Raw genomic sequence first — 17,092 nt, 5'->3', positions numbered from 1 at the left:
AGTAAATTAGGGGCAATGGCCCTTGTTCAAATACTGAACTGACTTTAATATACACTTTAAGGAAGAGGGGATCTGCAGTGGTGGCTGAAGAAAGCCAAATAGATGAAGAATGAGTCATAAAAATTTGATCCATATCATTCAAAGAAAACACCAGAGACTAACACTGCAGGGATCATTATGTTCAAAAGCCAATTGGGAAATATTGTGCTCAATGGGTCCACAACTTCTCTCAATCAAGTATCATATTTGCAACTCATTTGAATTATGTTCACAAGCATCCCTGAAGTCAATTAAATTAACAGGTTAAGCAACCTGATGCTTCTCACTACTAACTATTCTACTATGTCTTTTCACAAATGCTCAATCATGAGATGGGTATTTGTTGAACAGCATCTTGTTGATGCAAGGAAGCTTTTTGTTTTGATTGTTTGTGTTTTAGGGCTTCTTAGAACTGTCTGTCAGTGCTGTCTAATAGGGACCTGGTGTGTAGCTCAGGATGGGAAGGGTAGCTTGAGAAAGACTTGCAAAACCAATGCAAACAAGTTGTGAACAAGATTCACAATTCTGAGATAATGTGAACTTGAGAACCACAGTTTTTCTACATTGGATTCATGACATAACAGGCTAAATATTTGCCTTAGAATAGAGTTCTGAAAATATCAGGATCACCAGACAGCAAGTATCATAAAAAGCACAAGAATTTGTTTGAAATGATGATTACAATTTTTTATTCTTTTTTCTGGACACCTGGAGATATGAAACAAAATCCTTGGAAAGCATTTAGAAGCCATCAAACTGACCAAGTTTCATTGACAACTTTATTGAAGATAGATGATCAGATTTTTGTATGGAGTGCTGATGTTTCTTACAGCTGTGATAACCCCCAGAATATTCTGAATCCCCAGGGCCATGAACACAGATAAGTAGATTAAACTTGTCTTACACTATTGGAGGCTTAATAATTGGATGAATTGGGATTATAGGGAAGATTTAGGTCAGGTAGTATGTGATTAGAGTCTTCCTTACTTATAGACTGATTGAGATCAGGAAGAAAGGAAGTGCCTCTTGTTCCACTTGAAGTTGCTGGTATATCTGGGCCAAGGCTAAACTTGGTGACCCTATTTTGACTCAAATATGAAGAGACATCTGGAACCCAATGTGCCATTTTTACAGCAATAGCATCATTATTAAGTTCTCCTGCTTGTCATTGGGAATGTAGAATGGTTTCAGAGTGTGTTGAGAGTCATGATTAAGTGGGGCATTCACTTACCTGAAGTTTGGAAATCAGCTGCATTTTGATGTGATGGATTCTGACTTCCCTGCTGTTTGTCTAAAGAAGCTTGGGAGTGAATTGTGATGCAAATATTTTCCAGGTTGCATTCCTTTGTTTCCAAAGACTTTTTATTATTCACTTGTAAATCATTTTGTGTGTGCTTATTACTTGGCTTCTTTGTGAGCAAAGTACAATACTTGGGATCTGAGAGACTTTTATTTGTTGAGAACTTTCTTTTGTGAGATAATATATGTGAAAATGTGGAAGTTTTCAGACTTTGATGTGGAATCTTTTCAAGATTCTTTGACTGTGTTTCTCTACCAAGATATCTTGATGTGCCCAAATTCAGAGCATGGATTGTGTTCAAATAAAGATTTGGAGTGCCCCACCCCATGTTTTGGACATGTCCAGGAGCATCAATTGTGGTACTTTGACTAAAAGGGTTTCTGGAAGTTGAATATGACAAGGAATTTGTTGTTCTCTTCCCCTGAACAGTGCTCATATGGTGATACAAGTTGTTCAGCTTTCTGGAGGCCAAAAGGTAGTCATAATAAAGTCTTCCAAGGCGGAACTCCATCCACTTTGCTTTTCTTTCACGGCTGTAAGAGTAAAAGTTCCTTGGTTTCTGGAAAATTATCAAGGACCAATAGATACACTGTGCTCGAGTGGCTTTCTCCTTTGTAGTATTATTGGGAAAATGAATCTTAAACATCTCCTCCAGTACCTTTCCAATCCTTCTGACAAATAGGTAAAACATAACACTATTTTCTATCACAAGTCCCAATTTATCTGATTCCAATTCTTGTCTTGGAAAATAATACAATGCTGACCTCAATATATGGCATAATACCACCAAGGCTTCAGAATCCCCCACTGTCAGTTTTGAAACTAGGCCAATGGATCTTGAAATATTTCTCCACATTTCTTTGTACTTTGAGTTGCTTGTCATTTCAAAAAGTAATTTGTACTCTTTCATCCTTGTGACTTCTTGGGGCAATATGAACTCTTTCTGTTGGGGGATTCCAACAGGCTCACTCATCTGTAATGCAATTCCTAGATGGTTTTCCTCAAATTCTGACCATAGCTGGTGTACTTGATCCTTAATTTTGTTGGGATTTTGACCATTAATTTCAGAATAAAATCCAAAGATTTCATCATTAAGTGCCACAAGAGAATTGTATGGCAAATCACTTGTGAGGTAATGATGCAGTTTTAGAGATCCAGGAGATTTTCCAAAAAGAACCTCACTTGTGAGAGATAATTTGATAGAGCTTGGTTTAAGTTCCAAGATGGCATTCCTATCATGTAAGCCTGCAGCAGCTAGCACATCAATGAATTCAACCAGTTTCATGTATTCCCGGTAGCTTTGACCATACACAACTTGGTCTGTCTTGCTGATAATCTGTTTCCATTTATTCAATCTTTCAACTGATGATTGCAAGCCTTCTGTAAAGTCTGAAATTGTATAATTCCTGCAGCTATTAATGAATAGATAAAAACCCAGGTGTGACATGATAACATCCAAGAAGGGAGAAACCATAGTCCTTGAAACACACTTTCCATTTTCATTGGCTGAAAAGTTGAATGTTTTGATGATTTCTTGAGCCAAGTCATCTATCTCATTGTGATTAATACTGGGTGAATGCACTTTCAGCACTTGCTTGAGGTAATAAAGAAGGATGGCAAGTGACTTGTTGGGTTTGTATTTTTCCCACAGTAGAATTCCTTTGGGTGATTGATTGTCCTCTTCTTGAAGAGAAGGATGTTTCTTTGACAGTTCTTCCACAAAATCTGCAACCCTACTCTTATACATTGAAGGTTTTCTATAGCTGATAGCCAATTTTTCAATTTCTCTCAAATCTCTCCAGCTATTGAGGTGATCTTGATTCAAGAGGATGTGGTCAATCTGTCTTTTGTATTCTTCATCTTTGAATGCATGCAAAACTATTAGTCTTTTATTCAATCATCATAATCACAGATATGAGATATGGTCTAGGGCTCAACTCACCAACCATTGGTTGCCTCAAATTTTGAGTTGACTCAATGGCAAACTTTTGAACTCCATTTGAAACCAATCTTACAGATCTTGAGAATTGAAGCAAAGAAATTATGAATGGCAGAAATAGGTATATGTTAACACAATACATCTGATAAACAATCAACCCTAGGATGTGGGTTTGAGTACAAAATTCCAATAATGCTGACAGAGAGGTTTCTGGAGGGTTCTTCAAAACAGGATTTGATCAATGCTGTAGCTGAGTGAAGATTTTATAATCCTGGAATGGTGAGGGAAAGTTGATTGAAAGGTGGGGATTTTGCAACAGGGCTTTAAGGTGGACCCAAGGTTTTATCAAGGCGTCACAACTTCTCTGAGTTAGTTCTCATATCACATAACTATCTTACATATCATGATGTCACTAAGCACATTAAACACACCCAAACTGCTGATTTATAAAATGTGTCATGATCAGAACAGCAAACCATAAGCTCACCTCTTGTAGTACAGTGTTTGTATCTTTATGTTCTTACAATGCAAACTGTGTACGATAATTTGATAACCCTCACAGTGAGAGGATTACATTCAATACATGTTGCAGCTGGAACGACCATACAATAAAGATCTAGCTCCATAACAGGCCCCATTTTTCTTTACACAACACAATTGGAGCTGGGTAAGGGTGTGTTTTTGAGATCTTGTGTTCTGCTTAGGACGTAGGCGCACACTCAACAATTAGTCATGTAGACTCCCTCCCAGTGTGTACTGTGTGTGAACATACATGAACTCTGGAAGCTTGGGTGAGTCAATTAACTTGCTGGAATCAAATCTCATGTTTTGTGTGTAAGGGAAAGAAGCAGTGTGTTGATTTATTGTTGTTTGTACTTCACTTTTTAGTGAAGAGTCAGCCAAATAGTAGCTGACCCCTCACATCCACCACAAACAGCAAAAACAGGGCAGCAGAGGAGGGGATTGCCCCACCTGTGCTACACTCCTAGGGTGAAAGTGGGTCTTGGGACTGTGCCTGTGCTTCCTTTTCCAAAACTGTTATGCAGCAACACACAGATTTAGTGGATTTTTATGGGATTTCCACCACCATGCTTTCTGCCATCAGGCAAATGTGTAGCATGTCTACTCTGATATTTCTGGTACACAAGAAAGAACCTGTATACAGTCAAACCCGCGCAATTGCATAATTTGGGGGGAACATCCGGCCTATGCAATTTCACAGGTTATGCAAAGTGAGGTAAAATACAGGATAGGTTAAAATGCATAAAGTTATGCATATATGCGGAAATAGGCCAAAATACATAACATTATGCATTTTTGCAGGTTATGAGCTAGGCTTTAAGACTTAGGGCTCAAGGTTTATGCCTAATTATGTACTTTTTATCCTGTATTTTGAGTAAAAGCTATGCAATTGGGCTTCCAAGACCCGGTTTTTTTGGGTTTTGACTTATGCATTATCATTTTTGACAAAATTATGCAATAAATGCAATTTTTAGCCCGCACCAAGTCGGGGGAAGTCCTGGCCTATGCAAAAAGGCTGATTATGCAGTTGCGCGGGTATGCAATTGCGCGGGTTCGACTGTATACTGTATCTGATAATATTTATGCCTTAGCTGACACACAGGGGTCAAAATTGATGCTCACATACAGGTGAGCATGGTACACTTTCCTGAATTCTCCAAAAAAGATTGTTTTTCTTTCAGATTGCTTCAATTGACAATTTTTGCAGTGCTCAGGTGATCAGGCTGTTTTGCTCAAATTTTGTTGTACATTTCTGGAGAATGCTCATTTCCATCTTGAATGAGCATTCTTTGAGCACAGTCTTGCAGATGAGTACTCAGAATCAGTTGAATCAAGTGGGTTTTGTTTGACAAAAACTCAGTCTATGCTTTTCTGAATAAGTTGTAAGATCATTGGTTTGAATTAAAAAATAGAAAGATCTCAAAATTCTCAACCCAGATTATAATGAGCATGCCCCCAAAATCTCAAATCAAACATGAGCAAAGCAGGCTGATCACCTGAACACAATCAACATTGTGAACTGAAAGATTTTCAAAGAAGTTGAGCCTTTTATTGGAGCATTCATGAAAGAGTACTGGGCTTACCTATATGTGAATTTTAAAGAAGTTGAGTCTTTTTTGGAGCATTCATGAAAGAGTACTGTGCTCACCTATATGTGAGAATCTATCTTGGCCCCTGTTCTTGGAGGTCATTGGTCCTCTCTTTCATTTGAGCTGCCACATGCTTCTCATTTTGGTCTGGAGAACTGTCCAGTTGATGCAGGCATCACCTTGAAGGTTCTCTGAAGGTTCTCTGAAGGTTCTCTGAAGGTTCTCTGAGATTTGTTTGAAATTTTTCTGGAATTACTTTGAAAATCTCTTGAAGTTGTGGATCCTGCTGCTTTTGGACTAAAAATACAAGGTAGTGGAGTGAATAACCACTGCACTTCCGGGAGTATGTAATGGTTCATGTTTAATAGAGGAGCAGAGCAGGTTGGGCCCATAGCAGGTTTTTGCTACACTACATAAATTTGGAAACAAAGCAGATCGAAGAAGTGCACTTTGGGCAATACCTGGCCTACACATGTTGTGTTTTCACTAAAAGATTTGCACTTTGTGAAAATACACAAATCTTATCGAAGGATTTTTTGTGGATTGATCTCATTGGATTGTTCTCATTTCCACCTCAAATACCTGATCTTCTACTAAATTCAAGGAACACATTCAAACCTTTGCTAAGAAAAATACTGAGAATATCATGTTCTATTTCATCAATTCCACTTGTTATGCACACATCCTCACACCTAGGAATTGTAATCATTGGGTTCAGGACAAACCCTGGTCCCACCACTGCAGAACTTGAATGATTACATACATTACTTGGAGGGGACTGTACACGCATGAAGATCAGGAGCACATCATGACAAACATAGTCAAAGAATGCTCATTGTTTTATTAGAATCCCAAATTTCTGAAAGCATTAATAACAATGCTGAAATCCATCCATGTCAATAATTGATGTATTCAAGATCAATAAACCAGATTTTTGATTAGAAAGGTTCATTGCGTTCATGAGACATATCATTTGGTTTCAAAAAGTTTCAGAAAGGAATCATTGGATATTTCCAAAAATGTAAAAGAATGAATCAGGTTTAGAGATCCACACTTCTGGGATTTGTGAATATGAATATCAATTAGAAAAAAATGAGCAAGTATCACATATATGGTGTCCAATTTTTGCAGAGGTTGTATGTATCATCAGGGTTTTGACTGCAAAGTATCTCAACACAACATCAAAGATGATAATCCTCTGCCATTCCAGGGCACCACTACATGTAATCTGGCTCCAAAGGTTCATTGAGGTCAGAAAGCATGAAAGAACCTCTATCCTCAACTGAGGGTGGTTCTGTAGGATGAGAATTTCTCAATCAAGAATCAGGATTAACCCCATGGGTTGCTCCTATGTGACATTTGAATTACAATTTTATGTCAGATTGTGTCAGAATTCATAATTAAAGCAGGATAATTTCTCACCTGGACCTTTGAGATCACCCATACTTTGGTAGCTAGGGTCTGGGTTTTGATTTTTTTGCTTTAAATTGACTTGATTGTAAACTGTGCTTTGTGTTCTATCCAAGTTTGGTTCCCTCAGGGCAAGTTTCCTGTTGAGAAGCTCAATTTCCTCACGGATGTGGGGGTTATACTCAATCTGTTGAGTTCTTGGCTTCTTTGGAATTGATGCAAAAAACTTGGGTTCCAATGCAATATCATGCATTGAAACCTTCCTTTTTGGAGGAGATACATCTGGTGCTCTGTGAGTTGCTTGAATTTGATTTAATGCCTCTTCAAGACGTTTGAGTTTTGTTTTTCTTTCAAGACTTCTTGATTTTGAAAACTTGGGATTATCAATTGGGTTTTCATTAACAATTACTTGCTCCATAGAATCAATGTCTCCAGAGGAATCAACTATGCTACTTTGACCAAGGTTTTCACTAAAGGTTGAACTAGATGATTCATGTGATACAATCTCTTCCTGGGTAGTGCTTGTCTTCTGAAACAACTCATTCAGCTTCATTGAAGCTAAAAGGTGATTAATATAGACTCTTCCAATGCCAAACTTCATCCACTTTACTTTATCTTTGTGCTTGTAGGTTCCATTTGGTGGTGCATAATTGAATAAAGACCAATAATACATTATACACTGTTCTTTGTTGACTTCTTGTTCTGGAGCACTTGTAGTAGAATGCAACTTGAATACCTCTGCCAATACAATTCCCATCCTTCTGATTAATAAGTAGAACATAACACTATTTTCTATTTGAACTTCAACTTTCTTGGGATCAATTTCCTCTTTTGGGAGATACTTGAATGCTGAATACATTATATTCCAAAATACTACATGGGCACCAGAGTTTATCTTGTCAAGCTTTAGAACTATTCCAATAGATCTTGTTATAGTTCCCCATAGGTATCTATACTTGGATTTGTCTTTCATTTTCCAGAGTGATTTAAACTGTGTCATCCTTTTGAAATTTCTTGGAAACATTACATCACCCTTTTGCATTGTTTTCACAGGATTTTCAAGTTTCAATACAATCTTCAAATCTTCTTTTTCAAATTTTGACCATAACTTATGTACTTGATCTTCAACTTGATTAGAATCCTGACCATTCAATTCAAAGGGGTATCCAAATATTGGAAGATTCAATTTTTTAGGAGGATTGTATGGAACATCATTTACAAGGTAGTAATGCAGATCTCGAGCTTTTGGAGCATGTTCAGCAAGAATTTTCCTAGCAAGACGTAAATCAACAGATCTTGGTGTCAGTTTCAAAATTGCACCTTTATCCTGTAAGCCTGCTGCAGCTAAAATGTCAAAGACTTCAATCAAACTCATGTATTGTCGGTAGCTTTTTCCATAATCAATTTGATCTTCTGTGCCAATGATTCCTTTCCAAGGATCTACTTTAACCCACAAGGAGTGTGTGCCCATTTGCAAATTCAAGTCTTTCTCCATCTTCAAATTCTGCATTAGTAAATAAAAACCTGATTGTGTCATAACTGAATCCAAGAAAGGACCAATTCTTTCCCTTACAGGATGATCTTTTATCTGGGAGGAAAATTTGAAATTCTTAACAATTTCTTCAGCCATTTCATCTATCTCTTGGTGAGTATGTTGTGGTAAATGTAATTTCAAAGTTTGCTTCATGTAATACAAGAGAGTACAAAGTGACTTGTTTTGTCTGTTCAAAGTCCACAGCCAAATGGCTTCAGATGATAACCAATCTTGATCATTTAGTGAAGGATTTTTTTTGGCAAGGTCTTCAACAAAATCAGCCACCTTCTTTTTGAAGACAAAACTATCTTTACGGTTCATGGCCACCTCTTCAATTGTCCTCAAGTCTCTCCAAGCATTAAGATGATCTTGGTTCAAGAGAGCCTTGTCAACAGGTGTACTGTATTCTTTATCATGAAATCCAGAACACATTTGGATTCATCAGTATTGTATTCCAATGATTGAAATTTTACCACAGATCTTTAGGTGGTCCTTGAATATAACTCACCAATAGTTGACATAACTGGCTTCTGAGTTGACTCCAATCTGGAAACATCAATAACTCCATCTGAGAATGATCTTACACATGAGGATGACTGAAGCAACACCCCAATCAATGGGAACAAAATGTATCTTGGATGATGATACATTTGACAGACAATCAATCTGAGGATTTGAATTTGGTTTCCAAAAATTGAATGATGTTGACTGATTAATATTTGGGGGATGTTGAAGATAACCAAATATATAAAATTTGATAGCTGATCAAGGTTTCTTGATAGGAAGGGACAATTTAAAAAGTCATAGAAGGGTGGGGTTTTATGAGGGATTTCAAGCAAAACTCAATGTTTTATCAATGCAGTTGAATGTACTGCTGTTTAGCTATGATCATACATGTCATGATATCTTGACCCAGAATGTGTAGTCACAACAAAACTGCTAATGAGTAGGATTTTGTAAGAGTACAACTTCACATTGTCCCACAGCCTGAAGTTAATTAGTTGAATTTATATCTGTCAATACCTGACTGGCATGGTTTCAAGTTCTGAATTGTTATAACACCAGACTGATGTTTAAAGGGTCATAAGGTACACCCAATATGGATTTATAGCACAGTAAAATGTCTTGGTCATGTGATCTAGATGGGTGACCTAGTGGGTATAACTGAACCATGTTATATACACAGTCTTTCAGACAGGGTCCCAAGCGCAATGCACATGCAAGCACTGCCAACATAAGTAGTGCTCAAAGTAGACCCAGCTTCAAGAAAACCCAGTTGGACCAATTGCTTTTTGGCAGTAACTTTGTGTATCAAGTCAACATTTGTTGATAGCTCACAGCCAAAAAGTCAACTGGGTTGACTGGGTTGACTGGGTTTTTTGTAACTGGGTCAATTTTGAGCACCACTATAGATGCCTTGGGTTAAGAAATCTGAGGCATCATTGAAGACAAATCCTTGGACTCTCACAGACCTTGTCCAAGGTATCCAAGGTATTCTTGTGTGCTAAGAATCACCTTGGACCAAAACCTTGGATACCTTCTCAAGGTTTGAAATTCCCCAATCCCTTGGATTTTTTAATCCAAGGTAAATATGCTGGCAGTGAAGCTTTGATCAACTTCTTCAAACTGTTCCACAGAAAATCTCATAACTCAAGACCAAATCAAATCAACCCCCAAGCAAAATCTGTCCACTGATCAGCTCAATATTGCACTCATTTTAGTATGATTCCATACACAAAAAGCACAACCCAAAATCACCAAAGGCTTCATTGTGCTAGGCCACAACCCAATCAATAGACCTACTAAGCACAGTGTCATTTTACTAGTCACTAGCAGCCCAGTGAGTTCCATTCACCTCAATCCAATCCCAATCCAATCCCAGTTCAACCTCCAATTCAGTTCAAGTGTGTAATATGCCTAAGCAGCATACCCACCCAACCCTTCCAAAAATTCCAACAGAGATACAACCAAACCTTATTTGAGTCCATTCTGGAAGACTGTTTGTTTGCTACTCTAGGCCAAACATTCATACTGGTTTGAGATTGGTTTGATATTGGATTGAGATTGAATTGATATTGATTTGAGATTGATTTGAGATTGATTTGAGATTGATTTGATATTGAATTGATATTGAATTGATATTGATTTGACATTGATTTGAGATTGATTTGAGGTTGGACATATTCCACTGAGTAGTAAAAGAACACTGCATAAAGGTTAATAATTGTATATGCCTAATTAACCCAAACAAACAAGACAATCAAACCCCCCTCAAGACATAAAATACTTTGCATTCTTCACATATACTGCTGCAGTGACCAAAAAAACCCAACCAAAAAAAAAAAGAAAGAAAAAACACCAGTGAGTTTTATTCAGAAAAACCAAAAACCAAACATCAACCAAAATCTTAAGATTACAAAAAAAATTTAAAAGTTCATGATGATTTCACTCAATGAAAAAAACCCTAAAAAAGAAAGTTAAAAAAACAAAAAACACATCAAATCTAATTGTTGATTTCCTATTGATGCATCTACCCTTCATTGATCCAAATCATCTTCAAGCAAGACCCTAAACTAAACCCCACAAAAAAACCGCATAAAAAGTTTCCCATAAGAAACCAATAAGTCCAAGTACGTATCCCCTATGAATCAAATCCCTTCAAATCATCTTCTCATCCAGTTCCAAATCCTCATCATTCTCTCTCGAAGCCGAACCTCTAGAATGAGCCGACCCCATCAAATACCTAGCCGGAGACCCACCCCCAGACGCATGTTCAATAGTATCAGACGAACCTCTGGAATTCGAATTCATCAAACCAGATAAAACCTTATCCTCAGAAGAAGAAGTCGTTAAAGGATTAAATTGAAGACTAGGAAAAGCTGATGAATATTTCGTGTTTCCAAATCCAATCGAATCGATTCCATGAAGACTGATTCCGATCCCAAGAGGAGCCGAAAAAGGTACAGACCCATCCTCCTTCTTGTTCCCAGAATGGTCTCTCCATGTAGGAATCTTAGGAGGCATACGAATAGGTAAACCAGTTAAACTAGTAGGTCGATCAGCAGCTACAGGATGGTTATAAGAGTAAGTAGCCAAAAGAACTACTGAAGCTCCAATAACCGATCCAAGCGGAAGAGGAGCATTAAAAAGTATCACACTAGCAAAAGTTGATAAGATGATCGATAAAGAAGTCGCAAACCCTTTCAAAATGTTATCCGCAAACTTAATAACCAAAGCCGTAACTAATCCACCCATGACTTGGGTCAAGACAGTAGCCCAAGCAGCCCAACCGAAATGATCAAACAATCCATGATGTTGAGAATTTGATGAGTAATAGAATGCAGTGAAGAGTGCAGGTAAGAGAGAAAAGATTGAGAGTTGAACGTTTCGGATCCAGAGATCTACTTTTGTGGAGGATTTTAAGACTAGTTCAAAGTAAACGCCTGCTAGACCTGATGTGAAACAAGCAGCCGTGACAGCAATAAAACCGATGAGTCGATCAGTTGATTCGAAATTGCTTGGATGATCTTTAGGTGGGGCTGAGGGCGTGTTTTGGACTTGGACTAGTGCGACTCCGATGGCTAGGAAAAAGAGTGAAACCCATTTGTAGGTCGATAATCGACGACCAAGCATAAGTACCGAACAAAGTGCTGTGGTTAAGATCTGACCCATAGAATGTGCAAAAAGGTTAGATGAGAGATTTGGTTTGATCAGGATCAGTATATTGCATACCTTTAGTTGATAAGTCACTGAGAAAGTGGCTACATCTAAATGAGAGGCTGCAACGAATTGAAGGTTATTCTGAATGACATAAAGAATAGCAGGTATAGAAAGTTTCCAACAATCACGACTACGAGAAAAAATACACCAAACATTAACAAATCCGAAACAAAAAGGGGATCATGTCAGTGAAGAATTACCTGATGATTAACTTGAAGGTCTGTAAGGTCTGTTGAATAAGTAACTGAACAAAGTTATGGGTAAGACGAGTATCAGAATCGATTGAAGATCTTGACCGATTTGAGATCGGTAAAACAGAGTGATCGGAACGAGGACTATCGAGAGAATCAGGATGATGAAAAAGAAGTGAAGCTAAATAGAAACCGCCAAAAAAAGATAAACACCAAATCAGTGATGAACAAAATCAAAAATAAGTGAGTTTAGAAAACCTACAAAGCTGACCCACTTTGTCATCTGAACGAGTATCGGTCGAGAAAGAAGTTGATGAATTGTAGATCGCAATGGTTAATGAGATTAAACATTTTAGAATCTCGTTTAGTAGGACTGCAGCTGGAGCTGAGTAGGATTGGTTTGAAGGAGTGTTCCGTGACTATAGAAAAACAAGAAAGAAGGGTAAATCATTTATGGGATTAGTTTGATCGAAACAAGATTTCTAGATAGTTTCATTCATACTAACATAATGCACTTATCGATCAGCAGTAGTACCATCCAAGAATGAGATTCGAGTTACATGAAATGAGAAATGTTAGTTAGTTTATGATTCAAGAAACAAATGAGGATAAACTTACAAAGAATAGTAAGTAAACTATTTTGAAGAGTTAGAGTGATGAGAGATAAATATTTGATTGGAATTCCGCATAGGTTTAGATGATTTGACGATGAATTAGAAAGATGAAGTGAATGATTTGATAAACTCATTTTGGTGTTAGAGTCAGAGTGAGGTGAGCTTGGATTGGGATGGGATGGGTTTGAGTCTTTGAAAATTAAAATCAATCAGTCATCAAGTTCATTAAAACAAAATAATTCATTCAATTCTTCTCACCATCAATCTTGCTCTAAGAACCAGTCTATCAGTTCAAAATGTATTTCTTGAACCTTGAAGTTGACTTCTTCTACAATTTCACTTCATCCCCAAGTTTCGATTTCCAGAGGGTCTTGGCTCAAAAGAATCTGGCCACAGTACTTGCTACAGTCGGTGCAATTCAGCTTGAAAACCTTACGACCCTCGGGTCAGAAAGTACAAAATTTAGTGCCACAATCACCACGCATGGAAAACGGATGTTCACCACCTCGTCCATGTGTGATTCAACTTTGAAAGACTGGATCTGAACCCCGTCATGAAGCTTTAGAGTACTCTAGCAGGATATAGTTTGACTGTTTCTTATGACGCAAGACTCACTTGCATCAATCACTTTTCAAGATTTTGCAGATCGAATGGAACCCAAGCTGCAATCCCATTCACAATTGCGCCGCCGCCAAATGATAGTGATATTAGGCTGGGGGCGTGTCCTTTTCTCACAAGGCGCGCCAGCGCACCTGCTTCTGCTCAACAACCGCACCTATAATTAGGCACCCTTATTTGGTAAAGAACAACTTTATCTCTCAAGAATTGGGGCATTTTGGGGATTCTGAAGGTGTAGTTCATCCAATAACTTCTTGATCCGACTCCTTTCAGCTATTAAACTCGAGTTACATGCTTTGATCTTAGCTTTTCCCACCAAAAAAATGGCAAGCAGGATTCTAGTTAGTCTCAAAGCAACCAAGTAATTTCAGAACAGAAAGTTTGTTATAAAAGGATTTGTTGTGTAAGTGACAACCTTTAGAAACTCGTCTTCATGTTAGGAGATTAAACTTTTCAAAGTGGGACTCGTGAGGTGCGGGAGGAAGCTTCATTTTAACTTATTCAACGACCTCAAGAATGCCTTCCGTGGGGCCTTCCGGGAACCAGGGTGGTGTTTCGACCTCCGCTTGACACCAATCACAAGCGGGGTTGATGAGCTCTTCGAATCTGCGCTCACAGTTAAAGGATGCAACCTGATCGAAGTGGATGAAGCCTTACTCAACAAAGTAATCGCTGCGGACAATGGCCACCAAGCGCCGATGAACTCTTCATCTATCAATCTTCACTTTTGTATCCCTTCCACCTTTTTTTGAAAAATCTCTTTTCCAATCTACACAGAAACCATCATTGTTGAGAACTTTTCTATCATGTTTATCAAATTCTTGTAACATATCATTGGACCAAAATCTGATATTGGTGTTTCGTTCTTGATTGTTTCACTACATAAAAGCTTCAAATCAGAAACTCTTGCTAATCTTCAAGACTCCAAAGGACGAGCTTTTTGATCATCTCGTCCCCCTCCGGCCCGGGGGCCTGATAACATCAATAGAGGGAAATGCGACGCAAGTCAACATACATTTCACATATTGTGATCTTACTCAACTTGTTAATAAGTAACGACGTCGTCGGCAGTTTTGAGAATGGAATAAATATCCAACCTGATCGGATCAACACAAAGTCAAGATCAGATCACTCCGTTCACACCGGCTCAACAATCTGGCAAAGCTCTTCACGGTCTAGTGAGGTAAGAATTAGGATTCGTGGATCATCTTGTGTTTCAATTCTTGTTGATAAAAGCTTGAAACGTTCTTGTTTGTAGAATTCGATTGCAGGAAATCAATTCATTCAACCTCAATTTACCAACTCACAGGAGATCAAAGAAGACAAGGATCAGAAAACCGCCCATACTTTCCACAAGAATTGGCAAGGTACTGTCCATTTATTCAAGCGACACAATTTTTCCAGGACTAAATCCAACCTTGCGTTTTTTTTCTTGCAATGGAACTTCTTCAATTACAAAGATGTGGTGGATGTACCGCAGCGGTTTGAAAAAGTGCTCGTCAAAAGGGCATTTGAAGGTGTTGGGAGCTCTATCTCTGGACTCGGGAAAAGCATCGAAGGGCTAGCCAAGAACAACAATGTAGAAGATTTCTCTGGTCTTCCTAAAGGTCTGAACCCACTCAACATCAGTATTGAGATACAAGAAGCTGACTGTTTCTCTTCATGATGACGAAACACTTTTAGATGTTGATCTTTCAGACCTAGGACCAGGTTATAAAGGATTAAGAGGATCTGGCCAGGACGATTCAAAGTTTGATAGAGGTAAGAAACTGGATTATGTCATATTTTATCACTTTGAAGAGAATTTCTAATGAAGACATATCTTTGTTGGGTGCTTTGGACTCTGATCTTGAAGTCAATTCATTACCAGAGGAATCCAAATTACCACCGGTTCAAAAGCGTAAGTGAATTCCATAGTATGCAATTCCTTTTTCGCTATTGAAACCTCTGACACTGACCCTCATTGTGTTTGTTTACACAAATAGCTTCAAGGTCTGAATCTCTTCCCATCTTATCATCAAAAGAATCTCAAGAAATTCACCGATTAAAAGTCCTAGAACACCTAGATATAAAGTACAAGCCTTTTTCTGAGTTAACAGACCAATTCATGAGATCCGTACCAGATCCAAATCACGAAGAAAACGATGAGCTCAGTATTCTGGCTCACCTTGCACTTTACTCTGAGAAACTTTTATTCCAATCAGCACTTGAGGGTGAAAAGAATGTGAAGATTGATCAACTAGCTACTCAACTTGAAAAACATAGAAGTATTTATGTGAATGAACTAAAGAAAGGAGTGGAGACCAAAGAATTTTTAAATGAGGTGTATGTTGAAGCACTGGAAAAGGAAGTATCTGACATGAGGAACTCGATATGGGCACGCACAGTGACCCCATCCGAGCTCAAAGCTGTACAAGCTGGTGAGTTGGATTTCTTCTTTTGGAAAAATGCATTGATCTTGAACTGATTGTCAAAACCAAAACAGACGAGGTTACTCTAGCCAAGCAAGCCAAGCGGGTTTCGTTTCTAGAAACCTTGGATGAATCTGAAGGAAGACAAAAGGCATCAAAAGACATTATGAAGAAATCACTAGCGAATATTGCAGCAGACGCATACTTAGACACTAGAACCGCACGATCAAACACGGTGATCAATCCACCTAAAGATGCGACCAAAAAGATGGTCATCAAACTAGCTAATCAAGCACAAGACGCAGCATTGATCCTTGATTCTGGCCCTCTAAGGAACATTCAAAATGGAAAACAAGCACGAGAAACTCGAAAAGCTTTCAAGTTGTATATCGAAACGTATGCACAGAGAAATCGGATTGACTATTCTTTGCTCATAGATTTGCAAAAGATTTCTGATAGAAGAGAGATTCGGGTTGAAACAAGATTGTCGTTTTGGTCTGATCACCTTAAGACCAAGTTCAGAAAGCTTATATCCCAACTAATTACGTCAATTTTCAAAAAGAACAAAGAAGTTTCTTCATGAACTTGTTGGTTTTTTGTTGGTGGTCTAAAAACATGGTGAATCATCTTTCGAGTCTTGCTTTGATTAATTGGAACATGGGCCGAATGTATGTCAAATTCAAAATATCAAAGCGCAGGATATAAAATCACAATAAGATGCTTGGGCATCCACCACATGTTAAAAAGATAACAAATACTGGCTTGCGGTCTTCATGGTAAAATTATATTGATTGTAGTTTTCTTTATTCCTAGTCACTTTGGTCTTTGTTATGACCCACTGAAAGATTTACACTACACAAAATGTTATCTTTACCGGGCGGTAAAGAAAACTACTGACATAGAAAAGTCCTGAGGCAACAGGAGGAGAGCTAAAAATCTGAAAAAATATGCACCTTGTTCCTAGATGTTGGGGCGTCATGATGAGTATTTTTTTGTATTTTGCACGCAGATATTGGTTTATGTACTAACAATAAACGCTGAAAATCATCAAAAACTCACATGTAACAATACCTGAAATTTGGGTCATGAGTATGAAGACAATATTTTGTGGTCTAAAAACTTCAATAACTTTTGCAATTCTGCTCCAAATAACTCGATTTTTGGTTCATTCAAAGGCTGAACTATTCTCCTTCACACTTCATAAT

General features: G+C 38.0%; 4 protein-coding genes across 4 annotated transcripts; 1 reads left to right on the top strand and 3 right to left on the bottom strand.

The window, feature by feature from the left end:
* Positions 1-955: 955 nt before the first annotated feature.
* MELLADRAFT_111847 (uncharacterized protein) lies at positions 956-3,738 on the bottom strand (the record flags this gene model as incomplete). The annotated part of the gene is made up of 5 exons (XM_007416204.1): positions 956-1,200; positions 1,271-2,751; positions 2,830-3,217; positions 3,282-3,358; positions 3,710-3,738. The coding sequence occupies 5 exons, from the start codon at positions 3,736-3,738 to the stop codon at positions 956-958; spliced, it is 2,220 nt and encodes a 739-aa protein (XP_007416266.1).
* A 2,868-nt stretch (positions 3,739-6,606) lies between these two features.
* MELLADRAFT_111846 (uncharacterized protein) lies at positions 6,607-8,765 on the bottom strand (the record flags this gene model as incomplete). Its single annotated transcript, XM_007416203.1, has 2 exons — positions 6,607-6,683; positions 6,812-8,765. The coding sequence occupies 2 exons, from the start codon at positions 8,763-8,765 to the stop codon at positions 6,607-6,609; spliced, it is 2,031 nt and encodes a 676-aa protein (XP_007416265.1).
* A 1,831-nt stretch (positions 8,766-10,596) lies between these two features.
* Positions 10,597-12,992, bottom strand: MELLADRAFT_50391 (uncharacterized protein; the record flags this gene model as incomplete). Its single annotated transcript, XM_007416202.1, has 4 exons — positions 10,597-11,996; positions 12,066-12,183; positions 12,503-12,629; positions 12,845-12,992. The coding sequence occupies 4 exons, from the start codon at positions 12,990-12,992 to the stop codon at positions 10,992-10,994; spliced, it is 1,398 nt and encodes a 465-aa protein (XP_007416264.1).
* Positions 12,993-14,470: 1,478 nt separating this feature from the next.
* On the top strand, positions 14,471-16,470 carry MELLADRAFT_67817 (uncharacterized protein; the record flags this gene model as incomplete). Its single annotated transcript, XM_007416242.1, has 6 exons — positions 14,471-14,659; positions 14,735-15,083; positions 15,106-15,237; positions 15,293-15,376; positions 15,462-15,896; positions 15,962-16,470. 6 exons carry the CDS (start codon positions 14,471-14,473, stop codon positions 16,468-16,470), a joined length of 1,698 nt encoding a protein of 565 aa, XP_007416304.1.
* Positions 16,471-17,092: the final 622 nt, after the last annotated feature.

The sequence above is a fragment of the Melampsora larici-populina genome (genome assembly GCF_000204055.1).
Source record: "Melampsora larici-populina 98AG31 unplaced genomic scaffold MELLAscaffold_58, whole genome shotgun sequence".
NCBI classification, from domain to species: domain Eukaryota; kingdom Fungi; phylum Basidiomycota; class Pucciniomycetes; order Pucciniales; family Melampsoraceae; genus Melampsora; species Melampsora laricis-populina.
Note: the sequence above shows the minus strand (reverse complement) of the source record. Positions and strands in the feature narration are given on the sequence as shown.